This window comes from Venustampulla echinocandica (genome assembly GCF_003357145.1).
Source record: "Venustampulla echinocandica strain BP 5553 chromosome Unknown scaffold_0, whole genome shotgun sequence".
Taxonomy (NCBI): Eukaryota; Fungi; Ascomycota; class Leotiomycetes; order Helotiales; family Pleuroascaceae; genus Venustampulla; species Venustampulla echinocandica.
Genome location: NW_022474205.1, coordinates 2,698,101 through 2,724,371, shown reverse-complemented (window position 1 = coordinate 2,724,371; position 26,271 = coordinate 2,698,101). Strand labels below are relative to the sequence as shown.

The 26,271-nt window shown below is 47.9% G+C and overlaps 9 protein-coding genes across 9 annotated transcripts; 6 read left to right on the top strand and 3 right to left on the bottom strand.

The window, feature by feature from the left end:
• Positions 1 to 1,403: 1,403 nt before the first annotated feature.
• On the top strand, positions 1,404 to 3,501 carry BP5553_00836 (uncharacterized protein; the record flags this gene model as incomplete). Its single annotated transcript, XM_032009459.1, has 3 exons — positions 1,404 to 1,647; positions 1,709 to 1,742; positions 2,118 to 3,501. The coding sequence occupies 3 exons, from the start codon at positions 1,404 to 1,406 to the stop codon at positions 3,499 to 3,501; spliced, it is 1,662 nt and encodes a 553-aa protein (XP_031873513.1).
• A 689-nt stretch (positions 3,502 to 4,190) lies between these two features.
• On the bottom strand, positions 4,191 to 5,321 carry BP5553_00835 (Bet v1-like protein; the record flags this gene model as incomplete). The annotated part of the gene is made up of 4 exons (XM_032009458.1): positions 4,191 to 4,737; positions 4,791 to 4,972; positions 5,023 to 5,172; positions 5,226 to 5,321. The coding sequence occupies 4 exons, from the start codon at positions 5,319 to 5,321 to the stop codon at positions 4,191 to 4,193; spliced, it is 975 nt and encodes a 324-aa protein (XP_031873512.1).
• Positions 5,322 to 6,679: 1,358 nt separating this feature from the next.
• BP5553_00834 (uncharacterized protein) lies at positions 6,680 to 7,949 on the top strand (the record flags this gene model as incomplete). The annotated part of the gene is made up of 5 exons (XM_032009457.1): positions 6,680 to 6,733; positions 6,792 to 7,257; positions 7,304 to 7,636; positions 7,688 to 7,813; positions 7,870 to 7,949. The coding sequence occupies 5 exons, from the start codon at positions 6,680 to 6,682 to the stop codon at positions 7,947 to 7,949; spliced, it is 1,059 nt and encodes a 352-aa protein (XP_031873511.1).
• Positions 7,950 to 10,166: 2,217 nt separating this feature from the next.
• BP5553_00833 (uncharacterized protein) lies at positions 10,167 to 11,528 on the top strand (the record flags this gene model as incomplete). Its single annotated transcript, XM_032009456.1, has 1 exon — positions 10,167 to 11,528. The coding sequence occupies one exon, from the start codon at positions 10,167 to 10,169 to the stop codon at positions 11,526 to 11,528; it is 1,362 nt and encodes a 453-aa protein (XP_031873510.1).
• Positions 11,529 to 13,193: 1,665 nt separating this feature from the next.
• On the top strand, positions 13,194 to 15,199 carry BP5553_00832 (MFS general substrate transporter; the record flags this gene model as incomplete). The annotated part of the gene is made up of 6 exons (XM_032009455.1): positions 13,194 to 13,271; positions 13,370 to 13,611; positions 13,672 to 13,711; positions 13,763 to 14,484; positions 14,534 to 14,550; positions 14,598 to 15,199. 6 exons carry the CDS (start codon positions 13,194 to 13,196, stop codon positions 15,197 to 15,199), a joined length of 1,701 nt encoding a protein of 566 aa, XP_031873509.1.
• Positions 15,200 to 16,736: 1,537 nt separating this feature from the next.
• Positions 16,737 to 19,205, top strand: BP5553_00831 (Six-hairpin glycosidase; the record flags this gene model as incomplete). The annotated part of the gene is made up of 3 exons (XM_032009454.1): positions 16,737 to 17,004; positions 17,051 to 18,544; positions 18,592 to 19,205. The coding sequence occupies 3 exons, from the start codon at positions 16,737 to 16,739 to the stop codon at positions 19,203 to 19,205; spliced, it is 2,376 nt and encodes a 791-aa protein (XP_031873508.1).
• A 268-nt stretch (positions 19,206 to 19,473) lies between these two features.
• Positions 19,474 to 20,523, bottom strand: BP5553_00830 (Peroxisomal membrane protein PEX16; the record flags this gene model as incomplete). The annotated part of the gene is made up of 1 exon (XM_032009453.1): positions 19,474 to 20,523. The coding sequence occupies one exon, from the start codon at positions 20,521 to 20,523 to the stop codon at positions 19,474 to 19,476; it is 1,050 nt and encodes a 349-aa protein (XP_031873507.1).
• A 365-nt stretch (positions 20,524 to 20,888) lies between these two features.
• On the top strand, positions 20,889 to 22,667 carry BP5553_00829 (uncharacterized protein; the record flags this gene model as incomplete). Its single annotated transcript, XM_032009452.1, has 1 exon — positions 20,889 to 22,667. The coding sequence occupies one exon, from the start codon at positions 20,889 to 20,891 to the stop codon at positions 22,665 to 22,667; it is 1,779 nt and encodes a 592-aa protein (XP_031873506.1).
• Positions 22,668 to 24,671: 2,004 nt separating this feature from the next.
• On the bottom strand, positions 24,672 to 25,916 carry BP5553_00828 (Hypothetical protein; the record flags this gene model as incomplete). Its single annotated transcript, XM_032009451.1, has 1 exon — positions 24,672 to 25,916. The coding sequence occupies one exon, from the start codon at positions 25,914 to 25,916 to the stop codon at positions 24,672 to 24,674; it is 1,245 nt and encodes a 414-aa protein (XP_031873505.1).
• Positions 25,917 to 26,271: the final 355 nt, after the last annotated feature.

Genomic DNA, 26,271 nt, shown 5'->3' with positions numbered 1-26,271 from the left:
TCGCCTCACCTCCAGTCCACCACGATCCCTCCACCTGCAGCGAACGAACGTTGGTCCGTCGTTGGCTAGACCCGTTGCGCTCCCCTTCCAATATCCAAAGAGCGCATCTGCGTCTGGTTTGCTGCCTGGCTGTCGAGTTTCAACATGGTGCCCACGATCGCATATTACCGGTTCGAGACTGTGGCTGGAATCTGGAGTCGGGAGTCTGGATATAGTACGCGTACACGCCCCAGACGCCGCAACGGTCACTGTACCGGCAAGGGCGCCGCCTCGCAACGACATGCTCGGAGGAGTAACAATGCCGAGTAACAATCTTAATGCTGTGGGCAAAAAGAAGCATTACACGACGAGGGCAAGGATGGCCTTCGTTATTGCCCTTGGCTTTGCGGCACTTCAAACTGGGTCGGACTGGGTGAAGCCCGGAAGCTTGAGCGACGTTCCGGGTGATCAGCACAAAACGTCTGTGTTAAGGTGTATCCTACGTACATACGAACAGTATAGGTATCTTCAGTACCTAGTAAGCACATCATGATCCCTCCCCCGGTGGTCCAACCTTGACACATAAAAATAATTCATGGAAAGGCTAGTGTCTCTCGTGCGCCATTAAGCACACTCCGCCAGTTTGGAGGTTTATACATACCTTTACCTACATACCTCTCCTTCTCGCAGAATCGTTGTCTAGGTCTCCGGGCTATGATAGTTACCTATTACCTAGGTTCGGTTCCGTGGGAGACAGTCCTATTTTGTCTATTTATATACTCCGCTGCTTTAAGTAAAGTAGATACAATTTAGATGTTGGTAAATTGCAAGGGCGGTCCGCCTGCTGACGAGTATATTATGGAACCATACTGAGATGCGCGAATCCGCGGTGAGACCCCACGGGAGATGCAGGTTGAAGCATCCCCTCCACGGTAATCTTACCGGATGTGGTACGACGATCCCCCGATAGCTCGGCGATCCAGTACCCCAGATGTCCTAAGAATTATCGGAAGGTTTCTGTACAATATCTGCGGGGTTGCGTCCGTACTTGTTCTATGCCCCGAGGGCGTGTACATCGTCTCGCAGCCACAGCATATCGGCGAGAACCCTCGAAGTCGACCCTGGTCCCCAAATCTTCCAGCTCACCATCCACGCCGCCACGGAGAATGGCAGAGGCGTAACCCCGAAAACAGAATAGCCTGGGAACTCTGATTTTTTGTCATCCAGTTCCAAGAGCTATCCCACCCTTCTTGACAGTTGCCTTAGCTTGCCCCACCTAGGGGATGTCTTGAGCATTTTGTGTTTCTTAAAGGCCATCAATCTCTCTTGCCCTTATAGATTTTTGTTTTCATACGGTCAGTCTCCTGATATCCTGGTATCAAAGAGTACCCTCCTACCAATAATACTCCTAATTTACTTCGGCCATGGGGTCCCCCTCCGAGAAAGAGAGTACCGCGCCTGAGGTCGCACTTCAATCGACAAACGCGCCCGAAGTCGTGCCTCTCAGTGATCCAGAGAAGCAACTTGCGCATGAAGAACTCACATCAGTGGAAGGTTCAGAGAAGAACCATAACAGCGCTACCAATGGACGTTATGTCGACCGAGCAGCCGAGCTGAGATTGCTAAGGAAATTTGATTTGAGGTTGATCCCGATTCTTTTCACCTGCTGTAAGTATACGGCGATCGCAATTCCAAAGGATCTTCGAGAATACTTGCTAATCTAGACTAGATCTTTTGAGTTATATTGATCGCTCTAATGTTGGGTAAGTCTTTTCATTCTAAATTAGTAACATTATCTAGAGCTTTGGTGCATTGGTTGGAATACAACGCCCTAGAACGTCCGATCTGGAGTGAGCCATTCTGTCTCCGTGGGGCAAGACCATCATCTGTTCAACTACGATAACCTGATTAGCTACAGCTTTGAGGTTTTGCGAAGAACATTTGTATCTAGAGCTGTCAAATTATCTGAGAGACTTGGGTCGTGGTTGCTAGAGATGTGCTCGTTACTTTTCTCAATCACTCTGAGTCGCTCCCTCCACATAGGACGTTCCATGGCCATATATTCCATTTCCTTAGAGATTGCTATACAATTTCTATAATCTCTCTACAAGTAAGCCCGGCTAACGTTCAGCTAATAGAAACGCAAAAATTGCTGGTATGCAAGAGGAATTGCATTTTTCCGCCGACGGAAATGATTACAGCTGGCTTCTTACAATCTTCTACATTGCATACATTTTATTCGAATGCGGTACCTTGATGTGGAAGGTTGTGCCACCGCATATTTGGGGTGCCGCTATGGTTGCAGGATGGGGTCTTATTTCCACCCTTCAGGCTGCCGCAACTTCATGGAGTGGAATGATGGCACTTCGTTTTCTCCTCGGAGCATTTGAGGCGTGCTTCGGGCCTGGTATTCCATTCTACCTATCCTTCTTCTATCTGCGCAAGGAGCTTGGTTGGAGGATCGGTTTGTTCCTCTCGGCTGGACCGCTTGGAACTTGTTTTGCTGGCGCTTTGGCATATGGCATTACCAGTGGCCATGTAAGCATTGCGAACTGGCGACTGCTATTCTTGGTCGAAGGCCTGCCATGCTTTGTAATGGCTGCTGTAGTATACTTTTTTCTTCCAGATTCGCCAACGAAGGCAACATTCTTGAACGAGGAGGATATGGCCGTTGCCAGGAGCAGAGATGTCCTCCAAGTGGGTGGAGATGATTCCACCACTAGCAAGAGAATCGGGTCTATCGTATGGTCGGATATCCTGGCTTCACTCCTAGACGTTAAGGTTCGTACTCACCAAGAATTCTTCTTTATTTCCCTCCTCTGTCCGTCTCCCTTCTGGCAAATAAGTGATGCTAACGCGACTGGCCAGAACTACATTACAGCAATGATGTATTTCTCATGCAACGTCTCTTTCTCCTCACTCCCAGTCTTTCTCCCCACAATCCTCACGGAGATGCACTTCAAGCCCATCGACGCCCAAGGTCTTTCTGCACCGCCATACTTCGTCTCTTTTATAGTTGTTCTAGCCAGTACATACTTCGCTGACCGATATGGACAACGCGGCTTCACCGTCCTCGCCCTCTCCCTCGTCGGTGCCATAGGATACATAGTACTCGCCACTACAGAAGCCACTGGCCCTCGATACTTTGGCGTTTACCTCGCAGCAGCTGGAATTTATCCAACCATTATCAACATCCTCCCCTGGGTGCTCAACAATCAAGGTTCAGATACAAAACGTGGAGCTGGTATCGCAATCCTTAATCTCATCGGGCAGTGTGGCCCCCTGCTGGGCACTCGCATTTACCCCGCTACCGACAAGCCGTATTATCGTCTCGGAATGTGGACTTGTGCTGCATTCATGCTGTTCAATGGACTTTTGGCTATAACTTTGAGGACTCTACTTGTTTGGGAGAATAAGAAGCTGGATCAGAAGTATGGCCCTGTTGAAAAAGGAGCGGATGGCAAGGAGCTGGCTACTGCTGGTATTGAGAATGACGGGCCGAATTTTAGATACATTTTGTAAATGTGTTTATCAAGTTTTCTTTTTCCCTGCTGGGAAGTACATATGATTCTTGAAACAGTTTATCAGCATTTAAGAAAGTGTATTATCCTTGCACACTTTCGGAATCGTGGATGTTAGCTGTGTATAACTGCTAATATGGATTCAACCCCAAATAATACCTTTCTGGATCACCTATTTTTCTCTGTGTTTCGTGCCAAAATACTAGCCAGTGCCGTTTGGAAATGAATCTAAACAATCCTCGAATATATTCCGTCCATTACGTCGATCAGCGACATATAAACAGTAATAACAGCGACTGTTAAACCCGTACGACTATTTTTTATGGGTTATACATGCAAAGAAGAATAAAGATCTATAAAATGCTGTTCCTCATAAAGGGGTGCTGGTGCTTTTAAATATTACCCCTATTTCTAGTTACATGATCACTCCCCTTTTTCGGAGAATTTCTAGTTGTTGGATAGCAAATCTCAGCTAAGGCACTTAGCATAACGTATCGTAGGCAGAAAAGGCCTCTTAGTAAGCGTAAGATCAGTGGAAGAGAAGACTTCAGCGAAAGCCACGCAAATTCTAGATTCAATTCTTAGTATTTAGGACTTGCACGCTTCTACCATCAAAACATGCTGATCATGCTTCGATGGGAACCATCGAAACGCCTTGCACTTTCACTTAACGTGCCACAGCTTGTAATTCTATGTAGCTACTACCACGCTTGCCGTGCCATTAACTTCCGCCACCTGAGCAACTTTATCTCCTCTATCCTTCTCAGCCTCTTCCTCGGCATGTTGCCGATAGACAGACTCCCTGACTTTCTGCTGATAAAAAGCAACTCCATTCTCCTTCACCGGGTTCAAAACGCCTTCTGCATAGACCCCTCTCTCAAGGTTCGCCTGTGCCTTCTCACACAGCTCAAAATCCTCCATAGCAACCTGCCTCACGAACTTAAAATACTCCTCAAACTCCTCATCCGTGCCCGAATAGTAATAATCGAACTCCATCCGCGAGACGCCGGGGTTGGGCGAGGGTAAAGTGCGGAAGGAGGACATACCGCCGCCATAGACGTTGAGGGTGCAAATGGGGAAGAAGTAGAGAAAGAGGCCGTCGGATTGTTTAGAGGGATCGGCGATGTGCTGACTGAAGTTGTTGTGGTTTTCTACTTTGTAGAAAGCGGGCGGGTAGTACTTTGAGAAGGTAGGGTGGGTGTATTGGCAATGAAGGCATTCTTGATATCCATCAATCCTGAGAGCATTAGATTGCCCAACTCAAAATCGAGGAACTATTTCTTGACTTACATGGTTTTCCAATTGAAACGACCCTCATATGAGATGCTGCGACGATGGGGAAGTTTCGTGAAGTCAATTTTGTTTGTCAATTCCTCGAGTCCGCCGAAGTAATCTTCGAAGCTTGGACTATCGGCGGAAAGAGTTGCAAAAAGGAGGCCACTTGGTGTCAAGTGACTCTTGATCTTCGTACTCTTTGCGTTTATTAGCACTATCTCACGTGGACACCCGGTATTTCTCGTACCTCATCTTCAGCATAAACAATGATCCCATCTGTACCATCCTCCCTCTTTGCTGTTTTGTTCTCCACGACGATTGTCACCTGCGCAATCTCGTAGACGACTTTCTCGAACTCTTTCTGGAAACGAGTCACTGGACCAAGAAAATGCCAGGCCTAAGAAAGTGATCAGTAACCAATATATCAAAGACATGGAAATAAACACCGACTTTCTTGAAAACCCCTCGTCTTTCTAATTGATATAAAGCTGAACTACAGTACCAGGATGCAGGGAGAGTCCTCGGACTCTTACGCAGCGATTCCATAGCGATAGTTTGTTATCCAATGTTATAATTTGAAAGTGAAGGGAGGAGACCAAGTCGATGTCGCAACGCCTACAAATATTGCGAAACAGTGATATCATGGAGGATATAGAAATGTTGGGCTTGCGAGTCTCCTATTGGGTGTGCCGTGGTAGCCCAAAACTAGGCCCCTGTTTAAGCGATTCCCAATGTAGTCAATTGATCCCGACTTCAGAGGGAGTAGACCCTAAATAGATTTCTATTTCCACCTTACTTAGAGACACGTCAGTAGAACCAATGAGATTGACGGGAAATATGAAGTAATCGATTTCGTTGCGTTATCACTAGGGTAATGATCCGGCTCATGTCTTGGTCTTGGGATCCCAGGCACCGTTCGCGGGAATCCTTTCCTGCCGATCACTTGTCTTGATATCACCAGCAAACCTAAAATATCAGCATGATCTAAAAGCGGTAACGGTGAAAACAATACACCGTTTATCCAAGACTATGACCAAAGGTAATATGTTTGCAAGGCATATAATAATACATTCATAGGTGCAATACGATGCTTTACCCCTCACTCTTGGTAAATAAGCTATGTGCGGTAGCTTCACTGTATGTAAATGACAGTTTCCAATGTCTCACGATGTTAAAACATCCTGGTAAATAAATTTAACAACTTGGCCGGCATTGAACAGATGCCTGTGCTGATGAGAATTAAAATCCACCTGTGCCAAGCGGGATGACTGTGAATATTGTTCACGATACTACACGCCTATCGGGTATGTTTTCGCGGATAACTTTGCCGGTGGCACGGATGCAGGCCGATGTACAGAGTATAATAATCCACCATTCTCAATTCTCATTCAAATAATAAGGTCGGAGGCCCAACGGACTTCACGAAGAGAGTCTTTGTCTAGTTGGCCGCCAGCAAGCAGACGTGACATTGCTAGCGATTGTTGGGATATACTACTTTCGAAGAAGGGAATTTCGGGCGTATAATTTCAAAATACCTTTACATCCACCTTTGGCGCTGTACGCGGATTTCTGCCGAATTTCTACTTCGGAACATCAGACGCAAAATTGAGAGATGGCCGATTACTTTTCCCAAACAAAAAATATGGACACGCCTGGAGAACAGAAACACCATCTATACAGAACAACAACAATGCTCGGCCTATCTTCCTATGTGCTTGCTACTGCCTTTGTGCTTTTGATGGGCTTTCTTATTCAATCTCGCCGCACTGGCGGGTTTGTCCTGAATGTGGCATCACTTTTGTTAACATGGTTCGGTGGCATGTGGAGAAGTGAGAGGTCTCTGGAAGAAACCAAAGGTCACCCCTTAGGCTCTCCCGCGGCGGAGTCTCTTTGTGTATTCTCAAATGGGTGGTGGGAAGATCGGGACCTGTTCCAGCTCGAACGGCGCGCAATATTCAGTAAGGCAAGTAATGAGGCAATTGATAGCTTCCCAGGTCACTAATACTGGAATATTAGACTTGGCACTTTATGACCCACGCATCTCGGTTTAAAAAGCCAGGGGATTACCGGACATTTGAACTTGCGGGGTTTTCCATCATTTTGATACTTGGCAAAGATAAGCAGCTCCGGGCATTTCAAAATATTTGCCGACACCGAGCGTATCAAGTTACAAAGAAAGAATGTGGCAGCTCAACCGTCCTTGGATGCAGATACCATGGGTGGAGCTATGATACAACGGGAAGATTAATCAAGGCCCCGGAGTTTGAAAGCATTGCAGGATTTGATAAAAACATGAACGGACTATGGCCGATAAAATTGGAAGTCAAGGATTCAATGGTCTTTATGAACCTTGATTCTAGCAGCCAAATCCTGGATCTAGAGCTCAACGAATCGGAACAGGCATTCAAACGCTGGGACTCAAAACATGTACATTGTGCTGTGGAATGGAAAGTGGACTGCGAATTTAACTGGAAACTTGCTGGTTTGTCTACCCATGCTTAGATATAACCTTCCACTGATATCCCTAGCCGAAGACTTCTCCCAACTTTTGGCCAAGGAAAATACAAGAGGTCTGTTTAATTCACTAATGGCTCAACGGTTTAAATATCAGCGAAGAGATTTCAACCTTGGGCACACCGCGACAACCCGGCGCCTTGCATTTGGCACACTTCTTACAATGCGGCTCCTCCCCCAGTCAGCGGCCATCACGACCATACATTGCTCTATCTATAAAAATCAACCTATTAATGATAAGGTAGAACTCGAGTTCGAAAGTGTGAAGGCAGAAATTCAGCGTGGAGTTCAACACTTGGAGCAAACACAGAAGAGATTACTTAATGGCTATGGCAACTTCTCGAAACGTAAGCTCCACAGTGACAGTTTAAATGACCTGCTCAACTGATAGCGAATAGTACAGCAAGAGAAGTACCGCCAAATTTTGAAGGGACATAGGGACGCCGAGGCCAGATTGGGGCAGGAGATCCACCCTGCAGCCCAGAAGCAGCACTTGACGATGGGCGGCAAAGCGGACGATGAATGTAAGTCATGATATATCTTACACTAACATGTGGACTCTACTAAGAATCATTCACAGTCTGCCGCAAACTAGACAACACTCTCGATGGCGAGGGCACGGCTTGCAGCGCGAGCCACCGAGGCCTTCTTGACTGGTGAGGTTGATTAAACAGGGCATAAATTTAGTCACAAGCAGATTTGACAGCGGCAGACAATACCATGGCAATACATCTTAATTAAAGGAGTGCACGATAGAAATGGGGTATTGTGATCGAACGACAGCGATGTTTTCCATAAATAGATCAGGGAAGTGCAGATGTTGGCGGTTGGAGGTTGGTCGTGGGTGGGTCATGGGTGAACAGGGGCAGGGCTTGGCAAGACATCTCGAACAGCCGAGTTTCCTCGGTTTATCCAACTCCAACCACAACTACAATCACAATGCGCACCAAGCTATCTTCTGTCCAATATTTGTCATCTACGCGTGCATCTTCGGGGCCTTTATCTTGGTTTGGAGGAACTGCTCACAGGCTTCCTCGCTCGGCCCTGCCAGCGGGAGCCCAAGATGCCAGCGAACCCTACGCTGAATTTATTTCCATTTACCAACTCTTTGAATAATAGCTAATGCCTCAAGTTCACAAGGAGTAGGATAGTTTGCAGATGCCACCGATAGTTGTGGCCAGCAGCGCCATCAAACTATGCTGATGACTGCTAGAGAAGGCTCGAAATCTGTTTGGGGTGATTCACATATCCATCATCTTGAATGCAAGTGCACGATGGTACGGCAGTTTCGTTGATGCGCGAAAGTTCCGCACTGCCCTAGGAGACATCACCTCCTCGCAGCAGTAGCAGCAGTTTGAGCCTGGAATAATTAGCACACCGCATTGGTCGGAATGTTGTTCTCTGGGAGCAACGTATTCAAGTATTTGCTCCCCAAACATTTACACCTCTCTAGGAACATCGTCTACGATAATTCCCTATACAACCCGCTGGGGTCAGGATGTTTCATGATTGTATATGGACTTACATCCGTGGCATGCTGGTAGCTACTGGCTCTGGTTCTGGCTCGAGACATGCGGTCACGGCATTGCTACAATAGTACCTGTGTTCCTATGTTGTGCCTATGTGTTGAACATAATATGTCCCGAGCGGTTTGTTCCCCGGGTTCGGGTGGTTCCTTAATTGTACCATGTCGCGCCCCCCTCCTGCAGATCTCACCTCCCACAACCTTGGCAACGTACTATGACCATCTGTCGCCTCAAAAACAAAGATCCGAGAGTTGGTACACCCTGCAGGGGATTTGAGGTTGGCATACAAATGACCAGGATACTTCACAGCAGACATCGTAGAATCTTAGTAGAAACGGCTTGTGATGCCGATGCCGATGGCCACAGACAGAATGGCAAGAAACTGCTCTGTTTGGAATTTGTAAACTCAGTGGGCTTGCCTTCTGTTCGATGGCAAGGTGAGGTTTCGAGTATAGGAGAGGCTTGGGGTCGAAAAAGAGGAGTCTGACGTGTTGTCCTCTCTACGCGGTACCTGCGTAGGTAGTATTGCTTCGCTGTACTTTGGTACTGTAACCCCACTTGCGCAAGCGCCCAAAAGGGTCTATAAAAATAGGTGAGATGAGAGAGAATGGACTTCCTAACCTAGATTGGGCGATCTTGGACTTCCACAATGAGATATTTCCGTCGTCGCGGTCCCAATCTAACGGAAATCGGTACGTACCAGGTACGAGTAGTGCGTAAAGCACGCACAGGGACAGCATGAGAAGCGCGGAAGATCCCATTTCTGACTGCAGGACGCCTCTTGGGCTATCAAGAACAGACTCGCGTACATAAAGGATATGCCACAGCTGCAGCCACTGCTTTGCGGTGGGTAGAGCCGCTGTTATTAATTCTTGTGTAATCTATCCCCCAAGGGCTTGCTCACCCCATTGCTGCCCAATAGGCACGCTCGAGGAAGCGAGATCCCCGTAGCACATGCCGCCCAGAGTCGCTAAATATAGACGTGGCCGAAGAACTTCAACAGGTGAAGCTTAAATAGACACCCATGGAGGACTAGAATAAATGCTGTTGTACGTAGTCCAACAGCTAGACGACGTGCATCTCCCATATACCGTGTCGTTGCAGCTTCTACTCCATAATTGGCAGATGTTGCCATCTTCGTGATAGCTGTGGCATTATATCTTGCAGGGATCGATACACACCTGTGACAACCTCTCGTCAGCATCTAAAAATTGACGATTTGCGGCAGTCGCCATTGGTACGATTGGGCCCCATGGTGCTGAATTAGCATCATGTCATCTTTAAGGACTCTGTGCCAACAATTACTCCTTTTCCAAATCTTCAAATAGCGGGAGCCATGGTTGGCGCCAATATGTTGAACAGGAGTTTAGTCAAAGTGGGCCGACTAGAAAGTCCGGGTTTGGCCCACCATTTGTTGCCAGAAACTCATAATCATCCTCGAAACACTCATTTGTTGATACATCCGAACATCGCACCTACTAATGACTATGAACTCCCAAACGATGAATCCGGGCAACAATCACAAGGCCCAAGTTCCATCTCCACGAAAGGGGCAACGAAACTCCAAAGACGGGGCGAGGTCCAGGAGTGCAAATGGTTGCTGGACTTGTCGTTTACGCAGAAAGAAGTAATTCAAACTCCAATAATCCGTATCTACAACATTGACTTACAATTGTTTAGATGTGATGAATCAGGCCCTGAATGCCTCGTGTGTCGAGAGAGAGGTCTCCAGTGTGCCGGATTTGGTGCACTAAAACCATCATGGATGGATGGTGGCGTGCAACAAGAGGCTGTTCACCAGGACATTAAAGCTACAGTTGCATCCGTGACGCGGATGAAGCGCATGATGAAGCTAGTCAAGTCCCGGGAGAAGGTGTCACCGCCGTTGAGAAGCATTTCAATACCCTCGGAGTTATTGGATAGTGGCAGAAGCTCCGTATCGTTGCCTGATAACTGCTCTTCTGGTGCTCCAAGCCGAGCAACTTCCTTGGGGCCAGTTACCTCAAATTCTTTTCAGGCCCAGAACCCGCACGAATGGACTCCGGAAGCATCTTTTAATTGGAACTTAAACAATAACTTCAACATGATTCCATATAATGGTGGCGAGGACACTACAAGTATCAGCAATCTCCAGGACACTTCCATGGAATACAACTTCCACGCGCAACCCTTTTCAACTGATGGGGCGAATTGTTATCTTCCTCCCGGGACGAACCCCCAAGAAATGTTTTCCTATTACACTCCCGACTTGGTCAGCTATGCACCTCCGTACGAAGTTTCTGGGGACGCCATAAACTATCTCGTCGCTTCACATGGGCCTGTACTCGCCAGTTCGCCAGCAGTGTCTAGCTCGGTTCCCAACTGCCACCTTTTACCAAAGAGGCAATGTACTCCAAGCCAGCTCCAACATGTATATAGCAGGGAAGGTGGAACAATAAATGGGCAGATAATCCAACACAACCCAAATATTTTGGAGACATCTCAATCAAATATACCCCTCTCTCCTGTCAGCGAACAGTCATCGCTGTGGGCTGCGGATACCAGGACATACACCCCAGCATCTTCTCCCCCGCAGGTCCAAGACCTCCGCTTGTCCAGCCAAATTGGAATCCACCCTCCGTTTACCGGGGCTGACTCCCATGCCGTTAAGTACTCGTCGATGCCCATAGACCGGTCTGCGGGCACAGCGAAATCGGGCTATCGTTGGCCTTAAGAGTCCAGCTAGGATGAAAGTACACTCCTGGCTAGATAGCTACATCTTTTTGCGATGAATCAGTTCAACACCACATAACAGCACTACGTTTGGACCCAGCAAGCCAGGTACCTGCCAAACGAGCCATATCTAGGAGAAATTTCTTTATGGGGACCTAATGCAGGCAGACGACCAACTGTATTTGTTCATTTGATCTTAACTTGCTTTCACGTATATACTTTAAAATTGGGTGGGTTGTTAGCTGAAGCTTGGATGCATTGGGAGATATATATTCTTGTACATAGTTAGTTACCTTCTTTGTTCTGCCCTTTTGATGGGTGGTTTTTGGGATGAAATGATGCAATTCAGTTATTTGATAAAACTATTTTATATAGAGTAATGGTTAATCCATAACAAAGCTTCACGATAAATGCGAATATCACCATGCGTATTTCTAAGAAGATACAGGTATTCTGCTATTGCAATAGCATGGCTGTTTAAGTCTGAAGTTAATGGTAGATCTAAGGAAAATGGTAGACTAAGACCCGGCAAAAGGCGTTTTGCCATGGCTTCCTTCTCCTTCTCTATTTACACCTGAGAATCTAATATAAATGTTTGGAAACCGAAGATCCTCTGAACATTTACGTGTCCATAGTCAAGCCAGATTTAAATGTCTCACTAAATGTAACTCTAGAAAGTGTGGACAACGATTGTGAGGATTCCGGCATGTATCGTGATCAGGACGGTCCTCGGATGTGAACTTTAGGGAAAATGGTATAAGGAGAATAATTTACAGGCGCATATATAAATTATATGTGCTATTTAGTCCAAGTGCGGTTGTTAGTAATCCAGCCCATTGCAGATAAGTACCTAGGTAGGTAGGTATCTGTCAGTTCGGTGAGGTTAACCACTTTAGGTTTTGATTGCGATTACCCCTCTACAACGATATTTTACTGTCCCGGCAGACACTGGATGTGGTGGTTCGGCGACCAAATTCTATATTATTAGACATAAGGTATCTAGACTAGTCGTTCTTTTCTTAAAGGCATCTAGTTGTGCACTTCCTTAGAAATTTTAACAGGTGACGCCATATGATCAATGCTAACTAGACAAGTTGACAACATATTCTAGTTTACAAGCAGATTTTAACTTGGCAGCTTTTAGGAAAATGACAACACAGTAGAAGTAATCTAAAAGAGAAGTGATTTAATTAGATAATTGTTTATCCTACATTTTGGGCATAACGCTGTTTGTTCGTGTAAGGCTACACATTAGGGGCAGCAGTGCAGCTCATCATCTCTTTCATCCACGCGACACCAAATGCAACAATCTAGTGGATACCGACGATAGCTCCTAGTAGAAGAATTAATGCGGAAGAGGTTATCAATAGCATATAAAAAAGCGTACGATCCGAATTTCCAAAAGCACCTTCTCTGTTCGCGCATTGCGGATGGCTGAGGGAGGCATTATTGAATTACAAAAGCTGAGAAAATGGCAGACATCGCGGGGTCTAAATGGAGCTAAAGCATAAGAAGGCTTCAGCAAGTCGGGCTTCCAGGGCTTACGAAGCAGGTCGCAGGATTCCTGATTGCATGCGATGATGCGGCGCATCAACAAAGGATCCGGGTTGGCTACAAACAACAATGCATTCGCCCGAAAAGGCAGCTTCCCAATGTACTCGGCAGCATGGGCACGACTCAACGTCACAAGGGCATGGGGCTGGCTACAGATAATAAGATGCTGCAGTCCGCGGCACTTGTCACCGTAAGCTCACATTGCCGGGATTCGGGAACCCGGGCATGTAAGAAAACGATACACTACTCGTACGGCAACACTGAAGTTCCTCAAAACCTAGGCTTTAGTGGAAGGATCAGTCAAAATCTTCGATTTATGATATGGATTGCGACAGTGAAGATGAGGTCGATTTACTTCTCGCGTCAAGTCGCTCGCCCATAGGTGCTGCAACTCCTCTCCACAATGCGGATACGGAAGAGAGTCCCAAATTTAAAGCGGCCATACCCTCTTGGGCTCTTTTAAATAAATCAAGCTCGCACGAAACTGTCAGTACGACGTATCTGATATTGTTGACCTGTGGAACATTTGGGTATGTAATTTGCCCTGAGAAAGGTGTGGCGACAATTTGAGTTAACTCGTGCATTGTTAGTCTTCAAAATGTATGGTCGCTACTTTTGGCAAATGGAACAGTAAGAGATTTCCCTATTAAATTCCATGGACTTAATAATAAGTGATGCTAGCCATATCTTCTGTCGATTGGTTTCTCGCGATCGATCACAGCTCTCATTTGGGTGGCAGGTCCGCTGTCGGGGACGTTCGTTCAGCCCTTCGTCGGTGCCATTAGCGACCAGTATGTAAGCCGTTGGGGAAAGCGGAAACCTTTTATCGTTGCCGGAATTGCTGGAGCAGTCCTCTCGATAATGGGAATGGCCATCATGCGAATTTCTGCAACCAGGATCTACATCTGGTTTGCTCGCGACTACGTGGGTCCCCATACTATGGCCAACCTTGCTCGGGTATTCGTTATACTCTGGATATGTATTCTGAATCTGAGTTTGCAGCCTCTTCAAGTTGGTCTCCGGTCTTTAATCATCGATGCCTGCCCAAGTCACCAGCAAAGCCAGGCTAGTGCGTGGTCAGGACGTTTTACTGGGTTAGGAGGTATAGCAACTTACCTATTGGATGATTTCTTGATTCGACGATATCAAGACCGGACTTTTGAGGTCTTATGTATAGTCACCAGCTTGAGTTTGATCATTACCAATCTTCCATGTATCCTTCTCATCAGAGAAAGAAGAGGATCTCTGGAGACAGTTCCAGATCGTCAAACTTTCTGGTTGTTAAGATTGGCCAAGCGCCTCATTCGAACTACGCGGCGTATGCCAGCGAGCATCAAGTATATCTGTATGGTGCAATTTACTTCCTGGCTGGGATGGTTTCCGTTTCTATATTATAATACCACGTATGTCGTCGCGGCCATTTTTCAGGGCTATATGCTAATCTTCTTTTAGATACATCTCGAGTTTAGGTTGGTTCTATCAATTCCCCGTGTCCTCTCTTTCTAACAACCTATAGATTTAAGACAGACCGACAGCGAAGAAACTCCGAATTCTAGCGGAGTCCAAGCTTACCTCATTTTCGCCATTGTTTCATTCTATTGTTCCGTGGTCCTTCCATGGACCAAGCCCTCAGCTTCCAGATCTTCAAACCCAGTATACCCGGGCTCCAAAATGGATCATCTGGGGAAGTATATAAACATCATTCTTCCAAGACTCTGGTTTTTCTCCCAGATTCTCTTTGCCATATGCATGCTCTCCACGATGGTCATATCGGACACCCTAGGTGGTACTTTCATGGTGGCGATTGTGGGCATCAGCTGGGCACTGACTCAGTGGATACCATTGGCGCTGATGAGCGCGGAGATCGCCAATCTTCGTGATGCTAAAAGTTGCGAGTTCTCCCAGGAGGAGGGGGATGGAGATGATGAGACAGGGAGCTTGATGAGTTTGTTTAACGTGGCTATCTCCGCGCCACAAATCTTGGCTGGGATATTATGCAGTGGGCTATTTTGGTTGCTTGGGGGTGCTGGGACGGGAGACTCTCTAGGTTGGGCCTTGAGGATGGGTGGGATAGCTTCGATCATATCGGCATTTTTGATGGTTTGGTTGAAGAGATAGAGGAGTTAGACAAGGCGTCAGGGTTCCTGATGGTGGATATATCTGAGAGATCGACGCTTAGTAGATTTCGAAAAAGATCAACTTCACCATAGCTATGTACGTCTGTGCCCAGGATTTAGCTCAAGTAAGTTACAGTAAGGTCTTACATTCCAGAAGGTATTTTGACTGTTCTTACTCATCGCTTCATTCTAGATGGGTCGAACCGCATTAGTATAAATACCCAACGGTGTGATTCGTGTTGACTCTCTAAGCCAGCTGGTCAGTGGGATCTGGAAACTTGAAGAGTACGACGACAGCCAATGCCACTGAATGTCAACCCCAGTAGTGTTGCGACATTTTATAACAAAATCTCAACGGACTAACAATGGCAATCTTGATCCCAATGAAAGGATAATAGTCAGGGTATTTACTTTTATCAGAAAATTCGATCTCTCACCCAACTCATCGAGTATATCAATTTTTCAAACCCTCGATATTTAGTTCAAAGAGGGCAAAAAAGAAAAGTACTCAGAACTGAGGACACAATACCTGAGTATATCCGTACCTAGGATGATTGCATAGATAGGCTGCTTAAGACCTTGTCTTAAAATAACATCTCAAGCCTGATGACCAACGCTTCCGCAAATATCCCCCAGTTCCCCTCCGCTTGGTGTGGTGGAATGCACGAAATACGCAATTAACTAAAGCGCCCCCTTGGGACATGGGTCGAGAACAGGACTGGAATGTCAAGGAAGAAGAATCGAATGTGGTCTCTCGATATATAGTAATGGGGAATCTATTAGATTTGCTAGAATGCCTTGCCGCTAGCATCATTTGGGCGTCGGTCGATACAGCCACAGCGATACAAATAAATTGCATGGAAATTCCCAATCAGAACCCCCCTTAGGGAAAAATCTTAAGGTTCTCGACTCCGGCTCGCCTCGCTCCGAGTAAGCTTGAGTGGCGGAAGAGATTCTTAAACCTTCTTGCAGATGGAAGTAGAAGCCGTTTTGAGCACAAGTGACGCGTATTGACGCGAAGTGACGCAAACGTTAAGGGGCTGGCACTAAGTAAAGGGGGCACGGAATTTCCGGGGTAATCTATCATCACGTGTACGCTAGTTTGGCCAATACGCAATGCACGATTAGAATGATGATAAAGCTTCTAGAATTCCAGCTACTTTAGTACATTTTGCATTTACATTTACCACTTATACCATATTTTGTTCTTCATCATATATCTTATACGATCTCCGTTACACGCAGCGCATCCCACAAAGTAAAACAAATAAACCAGCCCTAGTGCAGCGCAGAAGTACTTTGTACTTGTACCTGTCCCAAGCCCTCGGACGAACTGTCCCGACAACCCCACCATCAAAGAGCACGTCCCATAGCGAGACCTCTGTGAACCACTCTTGAGTCTGGAAGCTGACAACAGACCTCCAGATACACAAAAGTACAACAGGCGAGGGCAGAACGAAGCATTATCGGGATATATAATCAAAACTCTCTGGCTCTCAATCGCAGCGACCCACCCTCTTAGAACCAACTCGGCCATGATGGCAGCACAACTTCGCGGGGCGGAGGAGACAGCAAAGGGTATTGGCCAGGCGCTCAAGTCTGGCCTAGGTACCGTCACCAATGTTGGGCAAGAGGCTTATAAGAAGCCGGAGCTTAGGAATAGGGCTGGGGAGAGTCGGAGCCCCTATGTTAGAGGACATGCCTCGAATCCTGTTGCTTGGCAGCTTTGGGGAAAGGAGGCTATTGAACTTGCCGGGAAGGAGAACCGCCTTATTTTCTTGAGCATTGGCTACAGTGCTTGTCATTGTAAGTATGCATATCCCCAACTTTAAGCAATGTACTGATTATCTAGGGTGCCATGTTATGGAAAGGGAGTCCTTCGAAAACGAAGAGGTAGCCGCAATTCTAAACGAGTCGTTCATCCCTATCAAAATCGATCGCGAGGAACATCCCGACATCGACCGAATATATATGAACTTTGTTCAAGCTACAACGGGTTCTGGAGGCTGGCCCTTGAATGTTTTTGTCACGCCAGAGCTAGAACCCGTCTTTGGGGGAACATATTGGCCCGGGCCTACAAGCACTACCGCACAAGTTGAAGACCAGGTCAATTTCCTCGGCATACTGAACAAACTATCCACAGTCTGGAAGGAGCAGGAAGAGCGATGCCGTCAAGATGCTTCGCAGATCTTGAAACAGCTGAGGGAGTTTGCAGCAGAAGGCACACTTGGTGACCGGTCAGAAAAAGCTGGAGATATGGATATTGAGTTGCTCGAAGAAGCAAACCAGCATTTCATTTCAACATATGACACCAAGAATGGCGGCTTCGGCGCTGCACCAAAATTCCCTACGCCTTCTAAGCTCTCATTCCTCCTCCGCCTAGGCCAGTATCCGGAAGTTGTCCGGGATGTCGTTGGAAAAACAGCGTGTGACAAGGCGGAAAATATGGCTATTTCCACCTTGCGAAAGATGGCACGTGGTGGAATCCATGATCATATCGGAAACGGATTCTCCAGATACTCGGTCACTGTCGACTGGTCGCTGCCCCATTTCGAAAAAATGTTATACGACAATGCGCAGCTCCTTCACGTCTACCTGGATGGATTTCTGCTATCGAATGATCCCGAATTACTTGGTGTGGTTTACGATATTGCCTCGTATCTCACCATTGATCTTGCGCACCCTAATGGAGGGTTTTACTCGAGCGAGGATGCCGATAGTTTTTACAAGAAAGGAGATTCAGAAAAGCGAGAGGGCGCTTTCTACGTATGGACAAAGCGAGAGTTTGAGAATATCCTCGGCTCAAAAGCAGCGCCTATTCTTTCGGAATTTTACAATGTTAACAGGAACGGGAATGTTGCACCAGGCAATGACCCCCACGATGAGTTCATTGATCAAAATGTGTTGGCAATTGCTAGCACACCCGCAGCGCTAGCGAGCACGTATGGTATGACGGAGGCGGAAGTCGTCCAGATTATCAAGGAAGGGAGGATCGCGTTGCGAGCGCATAGAGACAAGGAGAGAGTTCGACCTAGTCTGGATGATAAAATCATTGTCAGTTGGAATGGCCTTGCTATCGGTGCCCTGGCTCGGACTGCTGCTGTGATCAGAAGTTTTGACCCGGTAAATTCGGAGAAATATCTTACTTCGGCACTCAAGACTGCAGCTTTCATCAACGACCAGCTCTACGATGCTAAAACAAAGACCTTGTACCGAATTTATCGAGAAGGTCCCGGAGATACGAAAGGCTTTGCAGATGATTACGCTTTCCTCATTGATGGTCTTATTGACTTGTACGAAGCTACATTCGACGAGGTATGGCTCCACTGGGCCGATGATCTGCAACGTAAGTCAATCTCTCTTGAATCAATCGCTTTCGCTTACCTAGTCTAGAATCTCAAATATCCCTTTTCTATGATACGAAAGGAACTGGCGGATTCTTCTCTACCCAGGTTGACGCTGCGCACGTTATTCTCCGCCTCAAGGATGGTATGGATACAAGCGAGCCATCAACAAACGGCGTCTCGGCATCAAACCTATACCGGCTGTCAAATCTTCTTGAAGAGGAATCCTACTCAAAGAAAGCAAAAGAAACGGTCTCTAGCTTCGAATCAGAAATGACACAGTACCCTTGGCTCTTTGCCTCCTTTATGCCCAGCATTGTTGCAAGGAATCTAGGCGTCAAAGGAGTAGTGGTTTCTGGGGAAGGGGCCGTTGAAAAGATGGTCGAAGCTCACGAGAAGCAGCCGAGAGGGGCTATCGGAACTTTTGCAAGATTGAACAAGTCAAGTTCTTGGCTGAGGGGGCGCAATCCACTATTTAAAGAATTCGGTCTCGATGATAAGCCAAGGGCCCTTATTTGCGAACAGGGAACTTGTCTTGAGAAAGTGTTAGAGGACGACATTCCTGCGTTAGCAAATCCTCTAGACCTTAGCAATGTGGCTATGGCGTTGCCTGAGCAGCAGGGTGCTGTTGTAGACGGGATGCCCGAAGAGAAGCCTCTATAAGGGTGATTGGAGCCTGTAGACGCTGGCGTTGGTTATTTTGGGTTTCATATCACAATATCAATATGTATTGAAGGCATATATGGGCGGCAGGGCGTTAATGCCTGTGGTCCTAAACAAATGTGTATAATGCTGTCCAGAGGGTCGAGGTGTTTATATAACTAACAACATGGTACGATCCATGGCAGTGGAATTATTCATTTAACGATATAAGATATTCAACATTTAGTAAATACATAGTTATCATAGCTCATGAGCAAATCTATTATTCTCAATTAGAGCTGGTACTAAAATAATATCCATCCCAGAGGTACAAATAATCATCCAAGACTCCAGATACCAACGACGGCAGCTTCTCCGACGTTTTATGCAAAAAGCCTTTGGTAACATTCTCATAGAAAGCGCCCCGCATAGCCCACCATCCCATCGCCCAGCCGCGTTTGTTCCATTGCTCCCTCTCCAACGCTGTCGTCCGTAGACTATCTTTCCTCAACTGCCTTGCGGCATACTCAACACTCAAGCCAAGCAACCACGGCCGCCAATCCTTCTTATCCTTACTCCTCGACATAGCGACCGCGTATATAACTGGCTGCAAAACATGCAATATCTCCGCCAATTGTGCCGAGCCATTGACCTTGTTGAGCAGTGCGCTGGGTGCTTTAATATCATCCGCCGTGAGAACTTTCGAGAGCAGATAACTCGATATATCTCCCGGATTCGGTAATGCAGGTAGACTTAACCCGGTTCTCTTCATCTTATATTCTTTCTTTGCTCCTGGTGCTGGGCGTGACCCTGCCTCCTCAGCAGCAAACTCCGCCTCAAACTCATCCTCCACATCCTCTGCCGCCTCTTCTTCAGGGATAACATCCCTCTCTGGCAACGGCGGAGTAACAAGCGGTCTCGAATTCGTAATCTTCAACAAACAAAGCCTACAAACGGCCTTCACAACCTCCAAGGTAACCACAACTCTCCACCTCATGCGCTCGCCTCGTCTCTTGGCAGCCATCTCCCACAGCAACTCGGTATACTGTATCATCGCCAACAGCGTCGCAATCCTCCGGTAGAACTTACTCCGCTGAATCCAGAACTTTGTGTATCGATTGTGCGGGCTTTGCTGCTTCGGCATGCCCGGCAATTTCGAAACCGCACGTGCGAGGAGGGAATCGTGATACATGGAGAGGAGTTGGATGGAGGAATGTAGACTTTCGGAGGCGAGTTCTGCATCGCGGAACCGGCCGGGAATTATGTATGTTAAGGAGCGGAGGGCGGATTCGATCTGCGTTACTGAGGACTGGTTCTTCGATATGAAGTCGCTGTACATATGAAGCCATTTCGGCGGAAGGGAGAATGCATGTGGCAGTCGCCCCCGCGGGGTGGGCTTGAGGGTTTCCATCCTCAGCGTTTTGGTAGCGACAGGAATCGCATGAGGGATGAGCGATGAGCGATGAGGTTTGATGGATTGCGGAGAGATGAGGTTGGCGCGTTGAAGATGACTTTAGTCGTCGCTGTACAAGTTGTAACGCGCTATGGGCTCCAAGGGGTTGGGCGAACCTCGGCTTCGCGGGTAGATGGTCACGTGCCAAACGCGGCGATAAGAGATAAGATTGAGATCTCAAAGATCTCACAAGCTATACTGTAGATACTTTCGAAAGAATCCAATTCCATCTTGCGCCACCCTTTGTCGCGATGCCTCCCAAGCGTCGTCGATCTAGCGCCGGCGACCTTGCAATTCTTCCAGACTCCAAAAGAACCCGCATACGAAATCTAAATCCCCTCGACCATGTCTCCGACCTCTCTGACGAACTCCTCATCCGTATCCTCCACCATCTCCCTATCCAGTCACTCATCCGATGTCAACGGCTGTCTCACCGCTTCTACACCCTCGCAGGGGATTCGCAAATATGGAAATCACTCTATTATCACCGCTTTGTTCTTCCCCGAGCGCTGCGCATCCCGGGGGTAAAATCCGCGCCTCCTTCAGACGAAGCATTGCATTTCTCCTCCAGGAGAAGTAAATGGCTTGATGAGAATACACTGGTAAACCGCGCAGATGGGAAGAAGACAGATTGGAAGCGCCAGTATAAACTGAGGCATAATTGGTCGATCGGCGCTTGCGGTATCCAGGAGATCCATGTCGCGGATGGGCCGAGCATGCCAAGCATGCTTGTTAAGTTGGCGGAGAGCTGCGTTGTTACGGTTGATAAAGAGGACGGATTAAGAGCTTGGGATTTGAAGGAGAGGATCTTGGTTGCTCGGCGTGAGTTAGAGGAGGGTGATATCTCGACTTGTGTGGCTGTTGATGAGGAGGGAGGCGGTCGTGGCGGTTTGGGGATTGCGGTGGGATTTATGGATGGGAGCTGGGGAACTTGGAAGCTGGATGTTGAAGGGAGATCGTTCATCCCGGGCTACAGGCATCCGCCGTCGAGTAATGGGATGCTCAGTGCAATTGCTTTTGCGAATCCGTACATTCTTACCATTACCGATTCGCAGCTCCTGTCGCTTTACAACTTCCAGCCAGCATCTGGGATGCAAAAAGAGGTTGAAGGAACGACGATTGAAATCGATCCGGAGGCAGCCAGAAACCTTCCAAACGCCCAAGATTCCTCAAAAGCAGCACCTCCACCGTTAGGAACAATTGAAGACACCTCACCGCACCTCCTCGCCTCTCTCAAATCCCACACCTCCTGGCCGCCCCTCTCTCTCTCAATTCGCACGACTCCGACAACATTGATAGCAAGCATAGCCTACTCACTCCCAACCTACTACACAGGCTACACAATCGGTCTGCAAGAACTCCACCTCTCCCGCACAACAGGGACCATGACATTCTCTCGCCTGGCATCCGCATTACCACAAGGGTTTTCTTCTCTTCTAACACCAGCAGCTTCACCCTCGCCTTCGCCCCCCACACATCCAGGCGTAGTAGGGGTTATAGGAAGCACAACAAGCCGTCCTACAACGCTCTCCTACTCACATCCATACATCCTCGCCACACACCCAGATAACACCCTAACACTCTACCTCTGTACCTCCACCTCCTCAGCACTACATATCTCCCCAGGCACAAAATTATGGGGACACACATCATCCGTTAGCTCGGCGGAAATCACCGCTCGAGGCAAAGCTGTCAGCGTCAGTACACGTGGAAACGAACTACGAGTGTGGGAACTCGAAGGCGGACTACCTAGCACGGTATATTCTTCTCAGGCGCCTTCCAAAGGTAGGAAGATGGTTAAAAAGCTGAGAGGTGAAATTGCCGCAGGGGAGAGAAGTGTCAAGATCAGACATCCTCCTACTACGACTACCACCGTGGAAGACGGTGGTGTGAAACAACACAGACAGGATATAGAGGATATGGACATTATGGCCCGCAGACGCTGGGTTGGTTTCGATGATGAGGTTGTTATCGTGCTTAAGGAGTCGGAAGAGGGGACGCAGGCGTTGGTGGTTTATGACTTTACGTAGATACGATGGGATGTACTGAATTTGATGACAGGATTGGTTTGGTGTTGCAGTGGGAATGATCGTGGTATTAGGTTAGGTTTGAAATCGGCATATGGTACCATATATCCGGTGGAGTTATGGAAATCAATAACTACTTTACCTATAGATATCCCTTTATGATTTCTGGGACTTAGATGGGTTAGAAAGGTGTTAAGTACAAACGAAAGAAATGACATATATTCTACCCTCTTCTAGCCCTACTGAATCCTCCATCAACGCAGATCGGTCAATCGCCAGCGGCATTCAGCCCCTCTCCTACGAAGTACCTCCCGCTCAATTATACCCACAAGCTTCCCACCTTCCTGCCTATAACCCCTCGCCCCATTTTTCAATATTAAAAGTAAAAGAGCGAAACAATGAATATAAGACTCTATTACGTCTTTATCGCCAGCTACTAAACGCACAGTCACCCCCATTCTCCCTATCCCGCCCCCCGCTACTGCCTTCTCAAACCAAACCCCCTCCCCGCCATTAAACTAGCATGCAATCCGCTTACAAATTCCCGACTTCCATAGCATAGGGAGAACTCAATATGCTGTGCACTAGATTATCCGGGGCGACAGTGCTTTCTTTGTACATCCCTTCCTTTGTACTGGTATAGAGAGGTATGGGCACCAGCCTTTGTACTGAGCAGGAGCAGGCCCGGGGGTTAGTAAAAAGCTTGCTATCACAAGGTATTAAGTAGGAGTGGGATGCTGTAGGTGGTTTGTAAACGGATGTAGACCAGGTAGTTTATACGATATAAGGCTACCTAGATAGTATAGCAAGGCAGGGAAACCCGGAGTAGAAGGACCACGGCACTAATTTGATGAACGAGTTTCTACCAGTACTTACCTAGGTACTTAGGTACAATAGGGAGGGAATGTGGGTTACACAAGACAAAAAGAAATAGCAGTGGAGAAGTGGGACAAAGAAAAAGGCAGAAGCGCAAATTAAGATTTCTCTCGACGGAACAAAAGAAAAAACGTAGCAGGGACGGGGAAAGGATGCAAGCGGGATAAGGAGGTTACGTGGGTAGGGTTACGAGAGCGCGGCATTTTAAGGTTTCGAGAGGATAAGAAAGGGAAAAACGTGGATGCGGGTTAGGAGGACGCTAAGGGGAAAGTATCGAGGCTGGAACTTGGAGGGCGATAAGAGGAGGACGAGGAAGAATGTGGGGTTAGGGGCGGCCAAGGAGGGGGATCGACGGAGGGATTAGAAAGCTAGATTTAACGCGAGCGTCGTGATTGCGATTGCGATTGTGATTGCGACGACGGCCCTATTAATTAGGTGGTAACTATCTCTCACTTATGAACTATTAACGCTATAGAAATGAGCTATTGGCTATTAGATGAAAGCGAAGGGATTCACAGATGGGACGGTACGGTATGCTGTGTGGGTATAAATAAATCACATTTCGCACTACTATGTAGTATGCATGGGGTGGTTTCCATCTATGCAGCCCATCCATCCCTTCAAGCCTTCATGCGGCCATCACATACCATGCGTGTGTGATATGCAGCCACCGAAGAAGCCATGATCCAATCTGTAAGTACCCCAACCATGCTGCCCATGCAATCCCGATCCCATATCCCATGCAGAAATCCTTAGCAGGAAGAGCAAACGCCAAACGAAACCAATTGGTGTACCAACCAAAGAATGCAAATTCGTAAAAGCATCAATGAGATAGTCCCTGTGCGGTTCGGTGCACAAAGGGAATGAGAGTGGAGCTGGGCGGGCTCTGGGTATCAGCTAACCCAATGCAATGCAAAATAAGAAAAACCGCAAACATGAATTTCCCCGGAAGTCAATGACGTTCCTGATCCCAATCCATGACAAATGAAATGTGTAAAATTCTCAATCTGGTGAATTAATCGTTGACAAAATGCAAGTGCAAAATGCAAGCCGACTGGTGAGGCGGATATCAATTTCGTGTCGAGTAGGACAATTATCGTGTGAACAAGGCCATTGAGACGTTTATTTCCTTCAGAGGTACTTCTCCACCCAGCGTGGATCAAGCCAGTGGACCTTGTCAAATGCCGTCCAGAGTTTGCTAGCCTTGTTGACATCGATCTTGCAAGCCTGCTGAGCGTCCGTCTTTCTAAACTCCTTGCCGATCTTCAAAGCCTCGATTCGCTTGATGAATATGCGACGCTTCGATGTGAGGTAGGTGGCGCAATCGAGACGCAGGTTCGCTGCGAGGTATATCTCGTCAGGATGAAGAAGGTGGGCATGAGGATCACCCCTAAGATCGATAGGAGTACCTTTCCAATCGATCTTGAGCGAATTGGGTTTGTTTGGAAGGCTGGTGAGAGGCGGGCAGTAATCAGGCAAGGCGTTGAAGTCCTTGTCCTCGCGGTTTGTGACCTTCTTGTGACCATCCGGGGTAACTCCACGATTATCGTAGCTCTTGGGGGTTTTTGACTGTCGACTCAGGGGACCACTCTTTCCAACACCTCCATTGCTGGCGGTTCGGGCTCCCGGAGGCCGTGCAGGTTTGCGATGACTGTTGGAAGCCGGAGCAATTGCGGCCCATCTCCTGCCTCCCAGTCTCAATGCGCTATCCTCCTTCAGATATTCCCGTTCCCTGGCAGCCCACAATCTTGGATTGTTGCTGAAGATCTTCGCCACCTGCGACTTGAATTCCAACACCTCCCGATATTCTGCATCGCGAGGGGGCGACACCTCCCTAACCCTGAAAAAGCTCTCTTCCCTTGCCCGTACGTGCTCATCCACCACCCGTTGTGCAAGAGTCTCGTCGTAGAAGAGCGGCGGTTGTGAGGACGGGGTGGTCTGCGTATCTGGGCTTGGGAAGAGGATCGGATCACGAACGACGCTGGCAGGTGAGTCGGGGGTGGTGCTCTTTGATTCGGGCGATACTGGTGGCGAGAGCGGGGGCTGAAATCTGGCCGCGGGGGCGAGGTATGAACTCTTCATCTTGGAATCGTTGGAAGGTCTCGAGGAAGTCGGAGAGAAGCTGTCGTGAGGGATTGCCTCTGGTGGCGACATCAGGCTGGCTTGGATGTCCATTGGGTTCTTGCGCTCGGTGGCGGGGCGATTGATGCCAGAGACGATGGCGTTGATGGACGTTGAGGGGTATGTGTGAGGGCGAGATGTTGAGGATGTCGAAGGGGCCGCAAGTGAATGTATATGTATCGCGGTCGACGAGGAGTCATCGAAGGGCGTGGAAGGCTGCAGGGTTGGGCGGTTTGGGAGGGTTTTGTCAGCCATATCGGATTGCTTGCGCCTCGTCTGTGTTGTTGCCTTTTGGGGTGGCAATTCGCACGCAGCGGATATCTGGGGTTCTTAAGTCCGACGGAGGTGCGGCGGAGGCTGTGGAGATGCGAGATGGAGTTGGAGGGCGACGAGCGACGGGATGGAAGTGGAAGATGGAAGTGGGAGTATAAGGGCAGCCCGATCAGTGACAAATGGCCGGGTCAGCTGAGAAAGGCGGTTGGGTTCTTTGGGTTCTTTGTGTTGTGCGTGTGGGTGTGGGTGTGGGTGGGTGGATGTTTCTTGGGGGCTCGACGGGGTGAATGAGCGCCGCGGGACAATGCTCAAAGCAAAGGAATGCAATTGATCTTGG